At 41.6% G+C, this 20,477-nt stretch overlaps 1 protein-coding gene across 2 annotated transcripts; it reads right to left on the bottom strand.

The window, feature by feature from the left end:
- Window positions 1-7,385: 7,385 nt before the first annotated feature.
- Window positions 7,386-20,130, bottom strand: LOC124798005 (p53 and DNA damage-regulated protein 1-like). 2 transcript variants are annotated; one of them, XM_047261193.1, is made up of 3 exons: window positions 19,988-20,130; window positions 17,797-18,033; window positions 7,386-7,702 (listed from the first exon to the last, which is right to left on the bottom strand). In XM_047261193.1, the coding sequence occupies exons 1-3, from the start codon at window positions 20,010-20,012 to the stop codon at window positions 7,533-7,535; spliced, it is 432 nt and encodes a 143-aa protein (XP_047117149.1). In that variant the 5' UTR covers window positions 20,013-20,130; the 3' UTR covers window positions 7,386-7,532. The 2 variants fall into 2 exon arrangements, with proteins under 2 accessions (XP_047117149.1, XP_047117148.1); XM_047261192.1 differs by lacking the exon at window positions 19,988-20,130 and adding an exon at window positions 19,285-19,981.
- Between the last annotated feature and the right edge of the window lie 347 nt (window positions 20,131-20,477).

The raw sequence follows: 20,477 nt of genomic DNA, 5'->3' as shown, positions 1-20,477 counted from the left end.
AGTTCTGCAATGTAGAATGCAGAAGACTCGTAGGAACAACCAGCTCAGCCAGACGATGGAACATACGGGCTTCGTGCAAAAATTGTCATGCCGAGAACCAGGTACTTACAGGAGGAGGAGCAGGAAACATTCTGAGCTTGCAACTTACAAGAGTGTGTCGTGTAGCATAGTGTATGGAACTGGGACCTAGGAACGATGGAGAGGCTTCGTCCCCGCCGTAGCCCACAGAGCTACAGAATCCAGAATCCCACAACAGCCTAGGCTACAGCAGTCCAGTCCACTCACCCCACCGCCACCCCACATTGAATGTACAGTTCACAGTTCACAGTTCGGCCCCCAGGGGACCCCCCCTGGGAACGTCTCCAACCAGATGAGTCTAACCCCAATGTTTGCGTGGTAGAGAAATGAGAAATTATGGTGTATGCGTACATGGAGAAAGTGTCTGCGCACCAATCGCCAAACTAGTGAAACTGAGGCGGAATAAGGGGAACCAACCACATTCGCTGAGGCAGATGAAAAACCCCCTTAAAAATGATCTACAGTCTGGCCAGTACACCGGACCTCAACACAAATCCGCTGGGGACTGGCAAGCCTTCCCGCCCAGAAAGCAGTGCATTAGATTGCACAGCTAACCGGGCAGGCTACAAGAGTATAGTATTAACCCTCAAGCAGGTGTGCTGTTTTTCATAAAATGAGTGGGTACGCAGCACATTTTGTATACCAGTAAAGAATACCTATCTTCATGTTACCAAGGTAAACATATACAAGCGAAATCACAGTTTAATCTGAATTTAATGCAACTACTATCAAATAAAGTTACTTTATACAAGATAAAGCACTGTTTAATCAAACAACAATAAAATAAACTTTCATTACATCACTCTTTTGCTGTGTGCAACTGTTACCGCACAGTAATGACCCACTCAAATCATTAAACAGCTCAGCTGCTTCAAACCCCAGTCAACTGCTTATTCAGTTAGTAATTATCTCGTAGACAACTGCCTCATTGTGTGATCTTCTTGCATGGATTGTAAATTTTTTCTCATGTAGCTCGCTGTTTATTTTATGTCACTACTGGTAACTTGGGTGTATAACAACAGGACTTATGACTGTGTTAAGGTGGTGCAATAAAGAAGGAACTGATATGGGGACAAAAATTGTAAAATAACAATGGAACAGTAAAAGACAATATTCTTTGTGGTTGGAGCACTTTATACATACGCAAGGCCACTCAAGGGTTAAATCTGACCAGGGGGAAATAAGACCACCTACAGCACACACATGTGGGGTTTGAGGTTTTGCACCATGACCAGTGCAGAGTTAGCCGTAGTGTGGACTGCTTTTGACTGAAGCAAAGTGTCGTACTTGTGCTGGAATTAGGAGATGGAGATACACAAATCATGGACTGCACCTGAGTAGGGCGGCAAAGGGCAGATTAGCTGAGCATCTTGCAGAATGTGTAGGGAGCAGGGGAGGGGGGGGGGGTGTGGTAGATCCACAAATGGCAAAATCCCTTTGATTATTGGAGTCATAGGGATACATTTTTACGTCAGAATTTGGTTATGTAAAATTAGTTCATTTCATCAGATGATTAGAGAGACCGAAAAACAAGGTAGATGAGCTTCTTGTACAACTACAGGATATGAAAAATTTGTAAGTGATATATGTTCTGTCTCTCTCTGAACACAATGTAACCACAAGGATAGAGAAATTAAATTTAAGGGATTATAGACTACCATCATTTAGCGTAGAGTGCACGCGCAAACAGAAGAAGGTGCAACATATGTAAAGTTTGAGACACAGTCAAAAATATTGATGGTGGTAGTTTTTGAGTAGATCAGAACCAAGAAGCTTGTATTTGTGAGTTATGGCTGCAGAATACTTCTTTGGTAATTGTAACAGTCCGCAGATACCCTCTAGGAAACTTTCAGCTATTTTAGAGAAAACTAAATGCATACTATCATACAAGAGAAAACAGGTCATTATTTGGCCTTCTTAAATCTGATTTCAGTGGTATATTTTCCAACTTACGTACAGCAAGATAATGATAAAGATGCACAGTTAATGGAAATAAAGACTGTAGCACCCTACAGTAGGTATGTCCACACAAAGTAGGGGGCTTACTAATGAGAACATGTTTCATTGGCACAAGAAATTTTTTTCAGTCAAAATATGCAATTACTGAACCTCTTTATATAAAATGTGACAAGAAAGGCTTAGACAATTATTATCCCATTACTGCACTGGCATATTTTCCCTAAATATTCGAAAAACAATGCACTCTAGTTTCTGATTTAAATAGAAGCCATTTACCAAACATATGAAGTTTGGATTCCAGAAGGGTTGCTTGACTGAGAATGCTATTTATACATTCACTCATCAAATATTTCAATCCTTATATAATAAAATATTACCAGTTAGTATCTTTTGAGATCTTCAAGGTGTTCATGTAGATCATGTTAGACTCTTAACAAAAACTCAAGTTTTATGGAACTGATGGCTTTGCACACAAATGGTTTGAATTATAATTAACAGAGTGCAAAAGTTATACTGAATAATTCAAACAATGTTGAAAAGGGAAAGTTTTAGTAACTAGGGTGAAATCAAGAAGGAAGTCCCCACAAGGTTCAATTTTGGATCCACTCCAAATCCTAATGTATATGAATTATCTTCCACTCAACATTCATCAGGCAGAAATGGCCACTCTTGCAGACAGTACTAGTGTTATAGTAAGTCAAATGAGATAGAAAGCATATGAAGTGATTGCTACTTATGTTTTTCAAAAAATTATTAAGTGGTTCTCTGAAAATTGACTGTCACTTAATTTTGAGAACACACATTGTGTTCAGTTGTGAACAACAAAGAGTTATGCAAACAGTTTATGTAGAACGAGAACGTAAGTCAGTAAGCACAGTAGAATGCTCTAAATTTTTGGGCGTTCTTACTGATGAAAACTTTGAACAGGAAGCAGCATACTGCTGAGCTGCACAAACAATTAAATGCAGCTACTTTTGCTCTTCTTATAACTGCTACAGAAACCAACCCCTGAAAAATTTCAACTCAATGTCATATGGAATAATTTTCTGGGGTAACTCATCACTTAGAAAGACAGCACTAATTGCACAAAAGCAGAAATAGTAACATGTGGTATTTATCCACTGTCATCATGTAGGTACCTCAAGGATTTAGGCATTTCAACTGCACTGTCACAATGTGTGTACCCCTTTGCTAATGAAATTTTTATAAATAATCCAGGACAATTTGAGAACAACAGTGATATACTTATGTGCAACACTAGAGGAGATAATGACCTTTAGTATCCATTACTACAGCTGTCGGTGGTTCAGGAAGAAATTAAATATACAGCAGCAAAACTTTTTGATCATTTGCCAAGTAAAATAAAATGTCTTACAGGTAGCAAAGCTAGTTTTAAATCTAACGAAAAATCATTTATCCTGGTCAACTCCTCCTATTCCAAGGACAAATTTATGTTTAAGAAGTGGTAGCTTGCAAAAACAACTCTACTTTTTAAGTGTAGTTCTGTGAATAGTAAGGAGTTAAATAATTATATGTCCAGTAATGATATGAATATAATAGAGGGAAACATTTCACGTGGGAAAAATATATCTAAAAACAAAGATGATGAGACTTACCAAACAAAAGTGCTGGCAGGTCGATAGACACACAAACATACACACAAAATTCTAGCTTTCGCAACCAACGGTTGCTTCGTCAGGAGAGAGGGAAGGAGAGGGAAAGACGAAAGGATGTGGGTTTTAAGGGAGAGGGTAAGGAGTCATTCCGATCCCGGGAGTGGAAAGACTTACCTTACGGGGAAAAAAGGGACGGGTATACACTCGCGCGCACACACACACACACACATATCCATCCGCACATACACAGACACAAGCAGACATTTGTAAAGGCAAAGAGTTTGGGCAGTGATGTCAGTCGAGGCGGAAGTAAAGAGGCAAAGATGTTGTTGAAAGACAGGTGAGGTATGAGCGGCGGCAACTTGAAATTAGCGGAGGTTGAGGCCTGGCGGATAACGAGAAGAGAGGATATACTGAAGGGCAAGTTCCCATCTCCGGAGTTCTGACAGGTTGGTGTTAGTGGGAAGTATCCAGATAACCCGGACGGTGTAACACTGTGCCAAGATGTGCTGGCCGTGCACCAAGGCATGTTTAGCCACAGGGTGATCCTCATTACCAACAAACACTGTCTGCCTGTGTCCATTCATGCGAATGGACAGTTTGTTGCTGGTCATTCCCACATAGAAAGCTTCACAGTGTAGGCAGGTCAGTTGGTAAATCACGTGGGTGCTTTCACACGTGGCTCTGCCTTTGATCGTGTACACCTTCTGGGTTACAGGACTGGAGTAGGTGGTGGTGGGAGGGTGCATGGGACAGGTTTTGCATCGGGGGCGGTTACAAGGGTAGGAGCCAGAGGGTAGGGAAGGTGGTTTGGGGATTTCATAGGGATGAACTAAGAGGTTACGAAGGTTAGGTGGACGGCGGAAAGACACTCTTGGAGGAGTGGGGAGGATTTCATGAAGGATGGATCTCATTTCAGGGCAGGATTTGAGGAAGTCGTATCCTTGCTGGAGAGCCACATTCAGAGTCTGATCCAGTCCCGGAAAGTATCCTGTCACAAGTGGGGCACTTTTGTGGTTCTTCTGTGGGAGGTTCTGGGTTTGAAGGGATGAGGAAGTGGCTCTGGTTATTTGCTTCTGTACCAGGTCGGGAGGGTAGTTGCGGGATGCGAAAGCTGTTTTCAGGTTGTTGGTGTAATGGTTCAGGGATTCCGGACTGGAGCAGATTCGTTTGCCACGAAGACCTAGGCTGTAGGGAAGGGACCGTTTGATGTGGAATGGGTGGCAGCTGTCATAATGGGGGTAATGTTGCTTGTTGGTGGGTTTGATGTGGACGGACGTGTGAAGCTGGCCATTGGACAGATGGAGGTCAACGTCAAGGAAAGTGGCATGGGATTTGGAGTAGGACCATGTGAATCTGATGGAACCAAAGGAGTTGAGGTTGGAGAGGAAATTCTGGAGTTCTTCTTCACTGTGAGTCTAGATCATGAAGATGTCATCAATAAATCTGTACCAAACTTTGGGTTGGCAGGCCTGGGTGACCAAGAAGGCTTCCTCTAAGCAACCCATGAATAGGTTGGCGTACGATGGGGCCATCCTGGTACCCATGGCTGTTCCCTTTAATTGTTGGTATGTCTGGCCTTCAAAAGTGAAGAAGTTGTGGGTCACAAATATTCCGCACGTCCAGGGCCTCGCTGCGATGGAGCACTTCCTTTCACGCCGATCACCTGCCACCCTACCTAAAACCTCTTTCCTCATTACCTTAGCCAGCTTCATCCTGACCCACAACTGTTTGTGTGTCTATCGACCTGCCAGCACTTTTGTTTGGTAAGTCTCATCATCTTTGTTTTTAGATATATATGTCCATTAATGTTAACATAAATCACAAATAAATGGCACTCAGAATTTCTATTACACAGTTATAGGTGTCTTAAAGAGCATTCAGGACAGCCGTAAAAAAAAAATTGGTGTCATGTCACGTCATCAGAGAACAACCCAAACAACTGAAGCACAAGTACATCAGCTGCCACTCAATAATTGAGAAAGACAATGCATTACAGAATAGCAGATTACACGTTTTCCAAATAAACCGACGTGTTGCACATATGTAGTGAAACTGGAAGAAATAGTTGATTAGCGCATCACCTGTATCTCAAATGATTTCTGGGTTGTGCCTGCCCGTTACAGGCCATGTTAGCAAGATTGGAACAATGGCTTCAAGAAACTGGCACCTTCAAGACGAACAGGGTCAATTGTGTTGTGGCCAGATACACCACACTGCTGATGTGGAAGAGGACATCCTCCAAGTGGTCGGCCAGTCTGTTGATGGGTATCCGCAACATAGTAGGTCCTGTGGATGTACGCCAGAGCAGCAGTGGCGAGCTCTCCACGAACAGCTACTTCAGGCGAGTGTAGCCAATTTTGCCCCACATGCCGATTACTGCGCATGGTTCCTACACCATTGAGTTGACATTCCAGACTTTTCTCTGGTCATTCTTTTCATAGATGAAGCAAATTTCACAAATGACAGTCTGCTAAAGCCAAGAGCCACATTTGGGATGAGGGAAACCCTCATGCCACACATTCCCATGGATTTCAAACATTGTTTCAGTATTAATGTGTGAGCTGGTATTATCCACAGTTGGGTTCCCCCACATCTAATTATGTGAATGCTGGGATGGCACACACTTCCCAGTTCAGTTACGTGATTCACAAATATTTAGGGGGAAAAAGTGTTCTCACACTTTCATTACAGATAACACTAGAACAAGACAGTTGGGAGTACACAAATTCTCTCCTGGAAAAGAGGGGGCAGGCGCGCAGCTGGAGGGGGATGCAATAATTAACATGTTCATCATGTGGAGATACAGGGTAAAGTCCAGGAAAAATACGAAGAAGAATAAACACACACTTGTGAATATGTAGAATGGCAAAGGAATCATGACAAGCCATTGAAAGGTGATGAATGGTGAGCTGTGCTCTGGTAGATGGGGAGAGGGTGAGGAGATTGGGGGGAGAGGGGGGGGGGGGGTTGTAGTGAGCAGTTTTCTGTCGTAGGTTGGGAAGGTTTTTCGGAGTGGGTCTTCGGGTGCAGACATGCTGTGGTGCTCTCTCGTTAGCAAATTTGAGAGTGCATTTTCAGTGTGATTGACACTGTTTGTGGGCTGTCGTACTGAGATGCTCTCACAGGAGAGTGATTATTTGCGGTTAAGAATAATGAGTCAGCATAGTTTTTTCTGAGAGCATTACCATAAGCTTGCTGTGCCACTGTAACTAGGATATGGTTGACAGAAGAATAAACACAAGATAAAAATTTTAACACTACAGTGAGGACATCACAAGTGTTTTCTGAATCAAACTCCTCACATACAGACTAGTTTTCAGTGGAGCATCTAAACATGACAGCTCACCATGGTAGGTTTCTTGTGTAATGGGAATACAGTCTTCCCAAACACTGAAGTAGTACCAAACCCTCAGGTACAATTGTACATTTTAGGCATCTATCTGTGATAAGCAATAGCAATGCTGTGTGTTCATGAACATTATTAGCAGGAAAAAAGCCCACAACTGTCACAGGGTGACACACTGGCAAGTCTCCTGCTCATACATACTGCATATTAAAAGTAGTTCAGCAAGCTCAGAAGAACACAGAGAGTGGAGTTTGCATACTATAGGGATATCACTGAAAGTAAAATTCTGTACACAAAGTCAGCTTTCCACAGGACACAAATGTGACTGGGGATAATACATAATAGCCACAAAAGTGATTACTATTAAAAGATAACAAAACCAATTTCAACACATCCTCACCAGAACTCATTTAATATTTATTCCTGGGTTGTATACAATACAAAACACAGAGTGTGTAAAATTTCTTACGTATCAATCAATACTGTACAATTGTTTTTCTTTAATATCAATGAACCACTGCTTGAAATTTTCAGTTACTGAAACCCATTGCAGTTTTTATAGCACCCATTTCTGAAGATGTCAGTGCATTTAGCATGAGACCAGGTACTGGAGCTTGGTGTTCCATGTCACGCAGTTTATTCACTTTAAGTTTCAGTTCACTGCGCATTTTGTTGATTTCAACGTCAACTTGAATCTGATCTGAAAAACAAAACAAATGTAAAACAGACTAAATTTGGATATTTGTGAAGCAGAAGAATTCTTTATATTTTGAAAGATAAAAACCAACAACTTTATATCTAACACACAACCAACATCCTACAAATGACTGAACACTTATGATATTTCAAATATAAAACCTATTAATATCAAATATACATTATTGGATGTATTTCTAAATATCAAGACTCAAACTGCTCTATGACACTTAGGCACCATAAAAAATAATGGAAAATCTGGGACGGAATAACAACAATATCAAATAGATTGAGTGCTAAAACAGGCTAGATGAAAGAAGACTGTTAGGTATCACAAGCTATCAAATGGAATTCTCATAAAGATGTAGAAAAACATGCATACCTCGCTCACATTCATATGGCTTTTGTCACCTCTGGCCATTATGCACTGTCTGTGGTGAGCAGTCATCGCCACAGTGATGAAATCAGAAAAGCAATCTACATCCAAACCTCTAACCTTTGAATTTGCAGTCTGACACTAACAACTAAGCCAAGATATCGTCAAGAGAGGACACTGTCACAAAGATTAGACCCGAAAGCACAGACATTCTCAAATCTTGGAAAGTCACTCTGTTTGCAAAGCAGGGTGGTTTTTCCCGCATTAGGAGTATTTAAAGTCTACACACATTACTCTCAGGCAAAACAAGTCTGCTCTTTCTTGTTCAAACTGTAGGCCTTTTAATGTGTTGTTGTGACTGCTTATTTGTATATGTTAAGTAGGGTCACAATAAGAAGATTAAAAACCTTTCCACAAACAAAATATGTAGTAGGAAAGTCGTTCTTGAAGACTTAAATTAATGATTATTTTGCAAGGCTGTTACTAAATAATCATCTGGTGGTGGCCAAGCTTGTCCACCAAGGTATATTTTTACTGGTATCCCCGACATAAGGTGAGCAGTGCTGTTACGAAGTACGTGGTTGTGCTTAGTCAATTGCTGGGTTTACATCCCACTTCACACTGTGTCATTAGCATGCAAAGCACAGTTTCAGTACCTTATTAACATAAAATCTGTTTTCTTTGCTTATCAGGTTTTACTTAAGTCTGATTTCTACCACTTCTTTGAGCATACAATCCTAGAAATAAGAGAACCGTCAAAGTAACTTTTTTTTATTTCCAGTGAATGGTGCACAAGCAGTTTCTGCCAGTACAAAATTGATGCGGTGACACTTTTAGCACCTTTCCTGAAATGAATGGTTCACCATAATGATACAGGGAAAGGGGAGGAGGGGGGGGGGGGGGGGTGATAAACTCCCAATTCCAAATTCTTAACACTAGAACCACCAGAGCAGTCAAAATGACTGCAACACATTTTCAAAACATTATTTTGACTGCAGTTTTTGTCGTACTGCAATGAGATTCAGTGACTTTTCCAAATTAAAAGTCAGAATCATCCATACTTGTTAACAAGTGTATCTAGAACCACAAGAGAGGTCATTTTGACCTCGGTATTGATTACTGTAATAAAATGTCTTACAGCATGCCCTCCTTCCTCTGGTTGAGACTGAATCTGTAACCATCAGTCTAAACAGCAATAATATGCACAATAGTGAAACTCTTAATTTACTGATGTCCATTGTTTGCCACTCATTAGCTTGTAGCAACATAGTAATCGCTGCTCGCAGATCTCTGTCGCTTACCGAAGCAGAATGGTTCGCTCTCTTACATGATATTCCAAATGATAAGTCTGAAGCAGAATGTGACCTAGATGCAGAAGACCTAATAGAAGATGCAGACGAAGATTACTGTCAACCAAGCTATCATTCTGGAAGCACCGATTCAGATTATGCTGAAAACGTAGTTGTTCAGCCAGGTTAGTAATAATTATGAAATGCATTATTTACATGTCAAAATTCAACTTTCATATAGATGACAATTACTCTGAACAGACACTTCTAATTTGATGTTTTCTATTGTTCTATTACAGCAACAGAAAATGTATCACATAAAAGAAGGTATAAGTAGGGACAAATCAACACATGCCTCCCAGGACCACGTAATACGTTGCTGGGTACTGATGGCATCACGGAGTGGACTGTAGCAGAGTTTGGAAAGACCACATCTGGCAGGTTGGCAAGTTACAACATTGTGAAAGAAAATCCAAGACCTACACCATATTCAAAGTGATATGTTTCTGACACCAGCATAGTGAGTGCGTGGCGTCTGTTTATTGATGAATCTATAGTGAAAGGCATTAAACACTGTATGGAAATGGATGTAAAACGTGCTCCAGGAAATGAATTGTGGAGTTTAAGTTTGGAGAAACTGGAGGCTTTTATTGCTTTATTGTATGTGTGTTGTGTTCTTGGAGCCAACACTACTGAACTTGATGAACTGTGGTCTAAAAAGTGGGGTCCACCCATCTTCAGTGATACTATGGGGAGAAACTGCTTTTGAGAAATTGTAAGATTTTTGCACTTTGACGTTAGAAAAACAAGATCAGAACGTTTGACAGATATATTCACTTTAGTATCAAAAGTTTGAAGCAAATTTACTCATAATTGAAATTTAACATATATTCCTGAAAATCTGACTGCTGATGAACAGCTTTTTCCAAGCAAAACAAGTAGTCCATTCTTACAGTCTTAGTGAAACAAGCCAGACAAACCTGGTATAAAATTTTGGCATCTTGTCGACGATGACTCAAAAGTTTCTGTGCAATGGGTTCCCTTATTTAGGAAAACATTACCACAGATCACGTGACCAGACTCTTCCTGAAAGTGTAGTAATGAAGTTTATATGGAGGGAATTAAAGGGACTTGAATCTAAGACCCCAAGAAAAAAACTGTCTCAGGTTGAAGGGGACATGCATACACCCACAATGTTGAAGACAGGTAGCAAGAGGGTAGGGGAGGAATCTAAGACTCCCTCCTCCCTGGATAAGTGAGTCTAGAAAAAACGAAGACAAGACATAGGGAAACAGACCTACAGTACTGCAATCTCAGTTTTTAGGACGGCAGTTATACAGGAAGGCCATCCACTGGTGGCCATCACCTCGCAGTAGGGGCAATTTGCACAGATGGCTCTCTTTGAAAAGATTGGGACTGGGGGGGACAACACTGGCCCAGGACCCAACTTCAGGAGGGTCTATTTATTGTGGTGCCCTCATTTTTGTCTGTGAAGGGGTGAATGGCTTAAGGACAAGGTGCCCATGATATCCCCATGGGAAGATGGGAAGCTGCTGGTCAAGACGGCAGCAGAGCTTCTTAAGACTGCAAAGGTGTCAATATGGGTATCAAAGATCCTTAAGGAAGTCTCTCCTAAGACTCTGTTCAAGAAACTAAGGGCCCAGAACCCAAAGGTCTCGACAGAAGAGTGATGAACCATAAGGTTGTACTGGAAGGATGAACGCTGGTGGTGCAGGTCGGAGAGAAGTCCCTGAAGGCACAGCGGGAGCGGACCTGAAATCATTTTTAGGGTTCTCGCAGGTCACTATCAGGGTTCTTAAAGACTTCAGAGATGGTAGCAAGACGAAGACTGGAGGTGCTGCAGATTAATCTGCAGCACAGTAAAGTGGCCTCTGGTGCTCTGAGCTGCTGCGTGGGGAGGCAGGAAGTGGGTGTGGCCGATACAAGAACCCTATTTACAGGGTGTTTCAAAAATGACTGGTATATTTGAAACAGCAATAAAAACTAAACGAGCAGCGATAGAAATACACCGTTTGTTGCAATATGCTTGGGACAACAGTACATTTTCAGGCAGACAAACTTTCGAAATTACAGTAGTTACAATTTTCAACAACAGATGGCGCTGCGGTCTGGGAAACTCTATAGTACGATATTTTCCACATATCCACCATGCGTAGCAATAATATGGCGTAGTCTCTGAATGAAATTACCCGAAACCTTTGACAACGTGTCTGGCGGAATGGCTTCACATGCAGATGAGATGTACTGCTTCAGCTGTTCAATTGTTTCTGGATTCTGGCGGTACACCTGGTCTTTCAAGTGTCCCCACAGAAAGAAGTCACAGGGCTTCATGTCTGGCGAATAGGGAGGCCAATCCACGCTGCCTCCTGTATGTTTTGGATAGCCCAAAGCAATCACACGATCATCGAAATATTCATTCAGGAAATTAAAGACGTCGGCCGTGTGATGTGGCCGGGCACCATCTTGCATAAACCACGAGGTGTTCGCAGCGTCGTCTAAGGCAGTTTGTACCGCCACAAATTCACGAAGAATGTCCAGATAGCATGATGCAGTAATCGTTTCGGATCTGAAAAATGGGGCAATTATTCCTTTGGAAGAAATGGCGGCCCAGACCAGTACTTTTTGAGGATGCAGGGACGATGGGAATGCAACATGGGGCTTTTCAGTTCCCCATATGCGCCAGTTCTGTTTATTGACGAAGCCATCCAGGTAAAAATAAGCTTCGTCAGTAAACCAAATGCTGCCCACATGCATATCGTCGTCATCAATCCTGTGCACTATATCGTTAGCGAATGTCTCTCGTGCAGCAATGGTAACGGCACTGGGGGGTTGCCGCGTTTGAATTTTGTATGGATAGAGGTGTAAACTCTGGCGCACGAGACGATACGTGGATGTTGGCGTCATTTGGACCGCAGCTGCAACACGGCGAACGGAAACCCGAGGCAGCTGTCGGATCACCTGCTGCACTAGCTGCGCGTTGCCCTCTGTGGTTGCCGTACGCGGTCGCCCTACCTTTCCAGCACGTTCATCCGTCACATTCCCAGTCCGTTGAAATTTTTCAAACAGATCCTTTATTGTATCGCTTTTCGGTCCTTTGGTTACATTAAACCTCTGTTGAAAACTTCGTCTTGTTGCAACAACACTGTGTTCTAGGAGGTGGAATTCCAACACCAGAAAAATCCTCTGTTCTAAGGAATAAACCATGTTGTCCACAGCACACTTGCACGTTGTGAACAGCACGCGCTTGCAGCAGAAAGACGACGTACAGAATGGCGCACCCACAGACTGCGTTGTCTTCTATATCTTTCACATCACTTGCAGCGCCATCTGTTGTTGAAAATTGTAACTACTGTAATTTCGAAAGTTTGTCCGCCTGAAAATGTACTGTTGTCCCAAGCATATTGCAACAAACGGTGTATTTCTATCGCTGCTCGTTTAGTTTTTATTGCCGTTTCAAATATACCGGCCATTTTTGAAACACCCTGTATATAAAGAGGGTGTATCGGGCCTCGTGGCACTGGAGGTAAGCTGATTTAAGCCAGGAATCTAAGAAACTCCAGAACATGCATCTTTGTAAGAAATGAAATTTCTTTCATGCGAGTGATGGATTTCTGCTCCTCTGGAGGTGAGGAGACGGGTGGAGGCTTGTCATCGGCAAGGTGACCAGCTGCTGGTGGGATGCGACACCAATGCCCACAACCTAGTGTGGGGCAGTAAGGACTCCAACAGTAGAGGTGAGTACCTCCTTGAATTTCTTTTCGCTTACAACTAGGGGCAATGAAACTACACTCAGGAATAGCAGAAGGGAAAAAGTAACTGACATAACCTTTGGTTTCATGATGATGGGCAGCTATGTCAAACAATGGCATGTGGCATTAGAGCCATCTTCATCGAACCACACGTACATTAAATTCAATGTTGAAATGGGAATCAGACAGACCATGGACCTATAGGAATCCCAGGAGAACAGACTGAGAGGGACCTTGACTTAGGCTTATTGGAAGTTAAAACCAGTAGAGTTTGAGGAAGTAGAAGAGGCTGTTACCACTGCCATAGTAACCTCGTATCAGGACAACTGCACAATCACCAAAAAGTGCACAAATGGGAGTGTGCCTTGGTGGAATAACAACTTGGAAACACAAAGAAAACAGGTATGGAGATCGTTTAACAATAAGAGACGTAAAGGACAATGGGGCTAAACATTGTGACGACCTTGTCAATTACAACCTTGCAATCAGACAAGCAAAGAAGGCATCCTGGAAGGCAGTCTGTGAGGAAGTGGAAAGCACAGCTGTTCAAGCCAGAGTACCAACCAATCCAGGAGGTATGTTGAGGGAAGAAGATGGGGAATATACAAAGGCAGCACATGAGACGTTGGAACTGCTCCTCAAAACTCACTTTCTTCAATATGCTCTGCCGGACAACACAGACCAGAATGAGATCCCAGAGAGACAATGGTTCTCAGGCACTTGAAGACAGGACTGGGAATCAGCCAAGGAGTGTGTGGTCTTCAATAAAATCCAACAGGCAGTGGGAACATCTCCAACCTTTCATGACACCTGGCCCAGATGGAATTTTTCCAGCTCTCCTGCAAAGGGCAGGAGAGAAGCTCATAAGAGTTCTATGAAGGCTATTCAGGGTTAGCCTAGCAGTAGGAATCATTCCCAACACTTGGAGGACAGTGAAGGTTGTCTTCATTCCAAAGCCAGGGAGAATTGATCATACCAAGGCCAAGGATATGAGACCAATCAGTCTGTCCTCCTCCATTCTCAAAACATTGGAAAAACTGGTTAATGTATACGTTGGGGAGAGGAAGCTAATTAGGGCCCCTCTACATGGGTGTACCAGATCACCTCATTCATCTGATACGGAGTTTATACCTTGACCAAGAAGCCACGGTGAGAACTATGTATGGAACAACGAAATGGATAAAGATTCAGAAAGGGGTCCGGCAAGGCTGCATACTGTCATCGTACTTATTCAACGTGTATGCAGAACGTGTTATGAGGAATGCGAGGCTAGATGACGGAGAAACAGGAATTAAAATAGCTGGAATAAATGTAAACAACCTCAGGTACGCAGATGATACGATCCTGTTTGCAGAAAGTGAAGAAGAATTGAGAACACTCTTGCTGAAGGTGAAAGATGAAAGTGAAAAGGCCGATCTTAGGCTGAATGAGAAGAAAACGAAAGTTACGGCAACTACACCTACCAATTCGTGGGATATAGCAGGAGAAACCATGGAGGTAGTGACCACATTCAGTTATCTCAGTTCCCAGATCTCTGCTGATGGCGACTGCAGCCATGAAATCCGGAGACGCCTGTTGCTCGGTAGACAGGCGATGTCAAACCTTGACAAGGTTATAAGGTCCAGAGATATGACACTAGCAACAAAGATCCGTATTGTGTATTTCCAGTTGTGATGTATGGATGTGAGACCTGGACCATTAGAAAGGCTGAACGGCGAAGAATTGACTCCTTCGAACTGTGGTGTTGGAGGAAACTTCTTAGAGTTCCATGGATCGCAAAGAGAACCAACAGATCAATATTGGAGCAAGTAAAACCAGATTTCTCCCTGGAAGGTCTAATGTTAAAACAAAAGCTGACCTACTTTGGACACACAATGCGAAGGCATGCCTTGCTGGAAAAAACATTAATGCTGGGAAAGATTGAAGGAACTAGAAGAAGAGGACGTCAGAGGATGAGCTAGATCGATGGCATCACAGAAGCAATGTGTTCCAACCTGGAAGGTCTACGGGAGAAAGTGCAAGACAGGAAAAAGTGGCGTGATTTGGTTCATGGGGCCACGAAGAGTCGGAACAGACTAATTGAATACAGAGAGAGAGAGAGAGAGAGAGAGAGAGAGAGAGAGAGAGAGAGAGAGAGAGAGACATTCAAACTAACACGAATCTCAACCGGGTAAATCATGTGAGACAACTCTCCACCAACTGTTTGGGAGGGTGGAGAAAGCACTTCACTTCCAAGAAATAGCCCTCTGCATCTTACTGGATATTGAGGGTACCTCCAGTAACACAACCTTCGATTCTATAGTAAGGGCAGTAGAGTTGCATGACCTAGGGACCACTATATGTAGGTGGCCATGCTTAGTGGAAGGAAGGTAGAGGCTACCATGATGAACGAAAAGATAGTAATTAACACCACTAGAGGTTGCCCACAAGTAGTAGTTCTGTCCCCTCCATTGTGGAATCTAGTGGTGAATGAACTCACTGAGGAACTAAATTCCAGACAACGTTTCTGCCAAGGATATGCAGATGTCCTTGTCATAGTAATACTCAGCAAATTTATTGACACAGATAGAAATATGGCACAAGGAGGATTGTACATTGTGCAAAATTGGTGCATCAAACAGGATCTGAAGCTTAATCCTAGGAAGAGTGTTGTGGTGCCATTTACAAAGAGGCATATCCAACACTCAAGCTGGAATCTAAAGCTCTTCGATGAAACTCTACCTGTGAAGGGGATAGTGAAATATCAAGGGGTAACCTTAGATGAGAAACTAACATGGGCCCCTCTCATTAAGAGCAGCCCTGAAATCATTGGCAGCTCCTGCAACAAGATTGTTACAGAATGCCACGGGGCTCTGGTGGAGCTAGGGGGAAGCAATAGGGTAAACCTAGTGTGGGTCCCTGGCCACTCAGGGATCTGTGGCAATGAACAAGCCGACAGACTGATCGGGATGGGGGCAGCGACTCCATTTATTGGACTGGAACCTGTCCTGACAATAACCAAGGCTATGATCAAACTAGAACTATGGAACTGGCTTACGAAACAGCATGTAGAATATTGTACCAAGGTCCATAAACTAAAACATGGTAAGGTAATGATGTCCAAGCCACGTTTTAAAAGAAGCTCTGTAATCCTGAGATTGAACAGGAAAAAAGACCAAACTCATGACTGAACTGATGACAGACTAAGGGAATTTCAAAAAACACCTACACACAATGGGTATAATGGAAGAAGACCCTAAATGTAGGATCTGTGATGAGGTTGAAGAAACTGCATCGCACTTAATCTTCGAATGCATGGCACTGGAGAGCGAAAGATACAGAATCTTCGGGACAACTATACCGGAAGAAATTGTGTGTAACAAAAAACTCTGAAAGAGACTCCTTGCACTATTCAAGGGCACTGTTTGGCTTTACTAGATATACGTGGAGCAATACCACACAATAAACTCAGTTACGGTGCAGGCAGTGGTGGGTTAGACCCAAGCTCCCACGTTAATCAAATCAAATGAAGTTGATGGAGCCACTTCAAAAGAAGGGGTGATACATGACTATGGACCATTTTTTTTACAACTGTGAAACAGGGTGACAAGCTGAGAACTAATAGTACTAGCACTGTTGGAACAATTAGATGATCAAGAAGAGAAATCCCTTATGCTGTGGAGGCTGATCTTTACAACTCAGATCTCTTCAAACATTCCAGTGGCACTCTTACTGTATATCAAGGCAAACGAAACAAGAATGTGCTTCTGTATTGCACTTTGCATTCAGAAGTTGAACTTCAAACTGGCCGGGGGCGGGGGTATCACTCCAGACAAGAGATTTCTAAAACAATACAAAATTTGGCGTTGATGTGGTGGATCAAATGGCAAGAAAATACACTGTTCGAGACGGTATTCAAAGATAGCCAGTTCAAGTATTTTATAATATTCTTGACTCGGCATCTATCAAACAGGGCTGAAGATCAGGGCTGAAGCTAGCAGAGGAGCTTCGTATGGGGTACATGGACTCGAAAAATAAGTTGGTGGAAACAGAAGCTAAATCTGGAAACTCTTGGAAGGAAATAAAATGAGGAGACAATGTCAAATGAAGTGTAGGAATAAGACAAGTTATATCTACAAAAAGTGCAAACGGTGAATGTATGGTTCTTGTTCGGAGGACATAACTAAGGACGTATGTAATTCCTCCTCCTAAAGATATGCAATTCACATCAGTGAGTGCAAATAAACTGAAGAAAAAGTCAGGCAGTGTTTTACAAATATGTCGTGATATGTGGATTTGGCAAACAGATTTCATGACTAAGTGCACTACATAAAATATTACAGTACCTAATTAATTTTATAATAATGAGTACACAATAAAACATCAACTTCTTTACTCAAAGAATTTGAAATAAAAATTGTGTTTGTTAATTAGATAAAACATTTCTAAAAACTCATTCTTGTTTGTAGTAAAAAGAAAAAAATTTTGAATTTGAGATATATAATTCATCTTATTTTAGTTTTATAAAACTAAAACACTTATTTGAAATGAAGATAATGAGAACGAAAATAATAATTTTCACATAGCAGTCAAAATGACCACATCAGCCGTTAGGTATATGCTGTTGTGCTTTCACAGACTGCAAGCAGAGCAAAGCAAGAGCAAAAATAAATTTTTAACTAACCTCTTTTGAGCATTTCAGTGGCTTTCTTCTCTGGGATCTTTATTAAAAGAGATCCAACTGACACCCAAACTTTATCTGCAGTAGACTTCTGTATAGCTCTGAGAGCTTCTCTGGTCTGATTTCGCCTACGGTCCAGAGCTACAACTTCATTACGATCTCTTAGAATTTCTTCTCCAATTTCTTCAATTTCACTCAACAATCGCAGGCTGTGCTGAGGATTCTCCAAAAGGCCCAAGCCTGTAAAGCCATGTTGCCTATTACATTAATAAACACAGCATTCATTTTGTAAAAATGAACATTCAATTTTTCAATGCTCTCTGCTAATCAAATTCTGTTAAACGCAAACCAACCTTTACTCAGTATCAAGTACTAGCATCTACATAAAGATATTTTGCAAAAAATAACAAAAAAACGGTTAATCGAAACTAAAACTGCTACTTGAAAGACAAATCCAGGACTTTCAATACTGAGAGTGGCAGTTTTAGTGTCTTCAGTCTTCCCATTTATTTGTTTCACATCATCAGATAACAAATGCGCTATTTCAACATATTTCTTTCTCTATATCCAGTGGAAATAATAACCACTGCCTGAATTAATAAAAAATAGACAAACAAAATGACACTTTTCACAAATTTAAGAAGACTAATTTTTGCATTTTATAATTCAAACCATAATGTCTTTTTCAAAATTGTTAAATAATAACAGCCACACTGATATTTCGAACTAAATGAACTTTTAATATCCTGACAATGTAAAAGTAGTGTGTTAACACACAAGATATCTCTTTATCATTACTATTGACACATTCACAGAATAAAATCAGGAAGAGAATCTGTCCAGATCAAGGCCCTTTAATAATCAGTGCACACAAAAATCTTTACAATTACCATCACACGTCAACAAGAAAGTGTTAATCACCAAAAAATGTAAAGTATCTGCACAAAATTATGCAGGTCTCAGCCATAAGTAGAATGCATGACATGTAGGTGCAGTAGAATGTTTTACTTAAGACAGTATTTTCTGCTCACCTCAATGTACTAGTTCTCAAGATGATACAAGAGTACAAACCGGTATCAGGTTTTTAGCTTAGGATTTTGCGTAACATTCTCTCCTTCCTCTTTTCTTTCAGAGAAAAAAGTTCCCTATTCTTTCTTCCTTTACATTTTTTCTCTATCCGGACAGCTTCAGTAGAAAATGGGTCAAAATGTGTCACTCTGGCCGGAATTTTTGTAGGTTGACCGAGTCCCTGCCTATCCTTTCTTAACACAGTTTTTAAAGGAAACTTTTGACCAGATCCTTCAGGACCCAGTCCCTTTTCCTTGTCCCAACCAGCTTTCAACAAAATCTGGAAACCTCTATTGCTCTCTGGAATAGAATAATACGTTCTGCCCCCACCAGGGTGAGAGTTAAAAAGATGAACAGTTGAGGTGAGATGTTTCTCTTTTTCATCACTGAAACTGCGTTTACAAACAGCACAGTAGAAAGTACCTACGTCCTTTCTTCTACGGGATATTGGTTTCTCTTCTGAAACGGGCCTAGAACTCATGTAATTAACAACATGAAAATGCTTCATTTTTTCCGCAATACTCAAAGAACTATTCCCACTTCTGTCTTTCACGTCGATGTCAGCGCCGCTGTCAACGAGCAGTTTTACCACATCAAGAGATCCTGAGGCAGCAGCGCACATCAGAACTGTCCAACCATACTGATCAACAGTATTTATGTTACTCTCTCTTCCTTTCAATAACGACGAAACGCTGGAAACGTCGTTACTTTGAGCAGCCTTCATTATATTGTTGATCCAGGTAGTTCCGTCTACATCCAAGGGCGTGCTGCTCACGGGAGAGCTTTCAGTGAGATTGGCATGCCGCACATTTTTCAAACATATTTCCGCAGATGTGGCTGCAGAAGTTACATTCCCCACCGATGACTTTTCGGGTTCTTGTTTCACAATTTCTTCATACAGCCGCTTAGCTTCGTCACCAGTGAGATTCTGGCTTGAAGCAGGAACAGTTTTTCCTTTACGAGGAACGTAGGAGTCTCCCTCTCTTACAAATGTTTTCCACTGGAAAACGGCAGTAGAAAGAGATCGCCAGTTTGGATGCAAAGCCATGACAGCTGCAAGGAACACCAATTCAGTTGGAGCAAGAAAACAGACGACACTGGGGCCATCCACATCAGCACAACTCACCACCGTCGGCTTTCACACCAGACATAACTATTCCTGCAATATTTTTTATAATTATCTTTCACAAGACCAAATACATAAAATCAAAATTTTCAGTCACCGCAGTAACCACACCAAAGAACACTCTGAGTCGAAAGATAACAAAGGTACTATTTTCTTGATGCTGCGAGCTAGACAAACCTCATGCATTGAAAAGTGGCGCAATGCTAATGCATCATAGTCGTCATTGTCATCATCATCAGCATCATCACCACCATTATTATTGTTATTATCAGAGAGTGAATCCTGTGTATAATTAATGATAACACTATAATTATTAAACAATTGACATTTATTACAAAGATATAAGCGAATAATTTCTAAAAAGACATACAACATATCACCATTACTTGCAAATAATTCGGTACAAATTAAGATAATCTGCACCGGCTGGAAGACCGACCAGAAGATAATCTACTTCTCTGAAACTAATTCTTAAAATGTTTACCGGTAC

This window comes from Schistocerca piceifrons, chromosome 5 (genome assembly GCF_021461385.2).
Source record: "Schistocerca piceifrons isolate TAMUIC-IGC-003096 chromosome 5, iqSchPice1.1, whole genome shotgun sequence".
Lineage (NCBI taxonomy): Eukaryota > Metazoa > Arthropoda > Insecta > Orthoptera > Acrididae > Schistocerca > Schistocerca piceifrons.
This window is presented reverse-complemented; position numbering and strand designations above follow the sequence as displayed.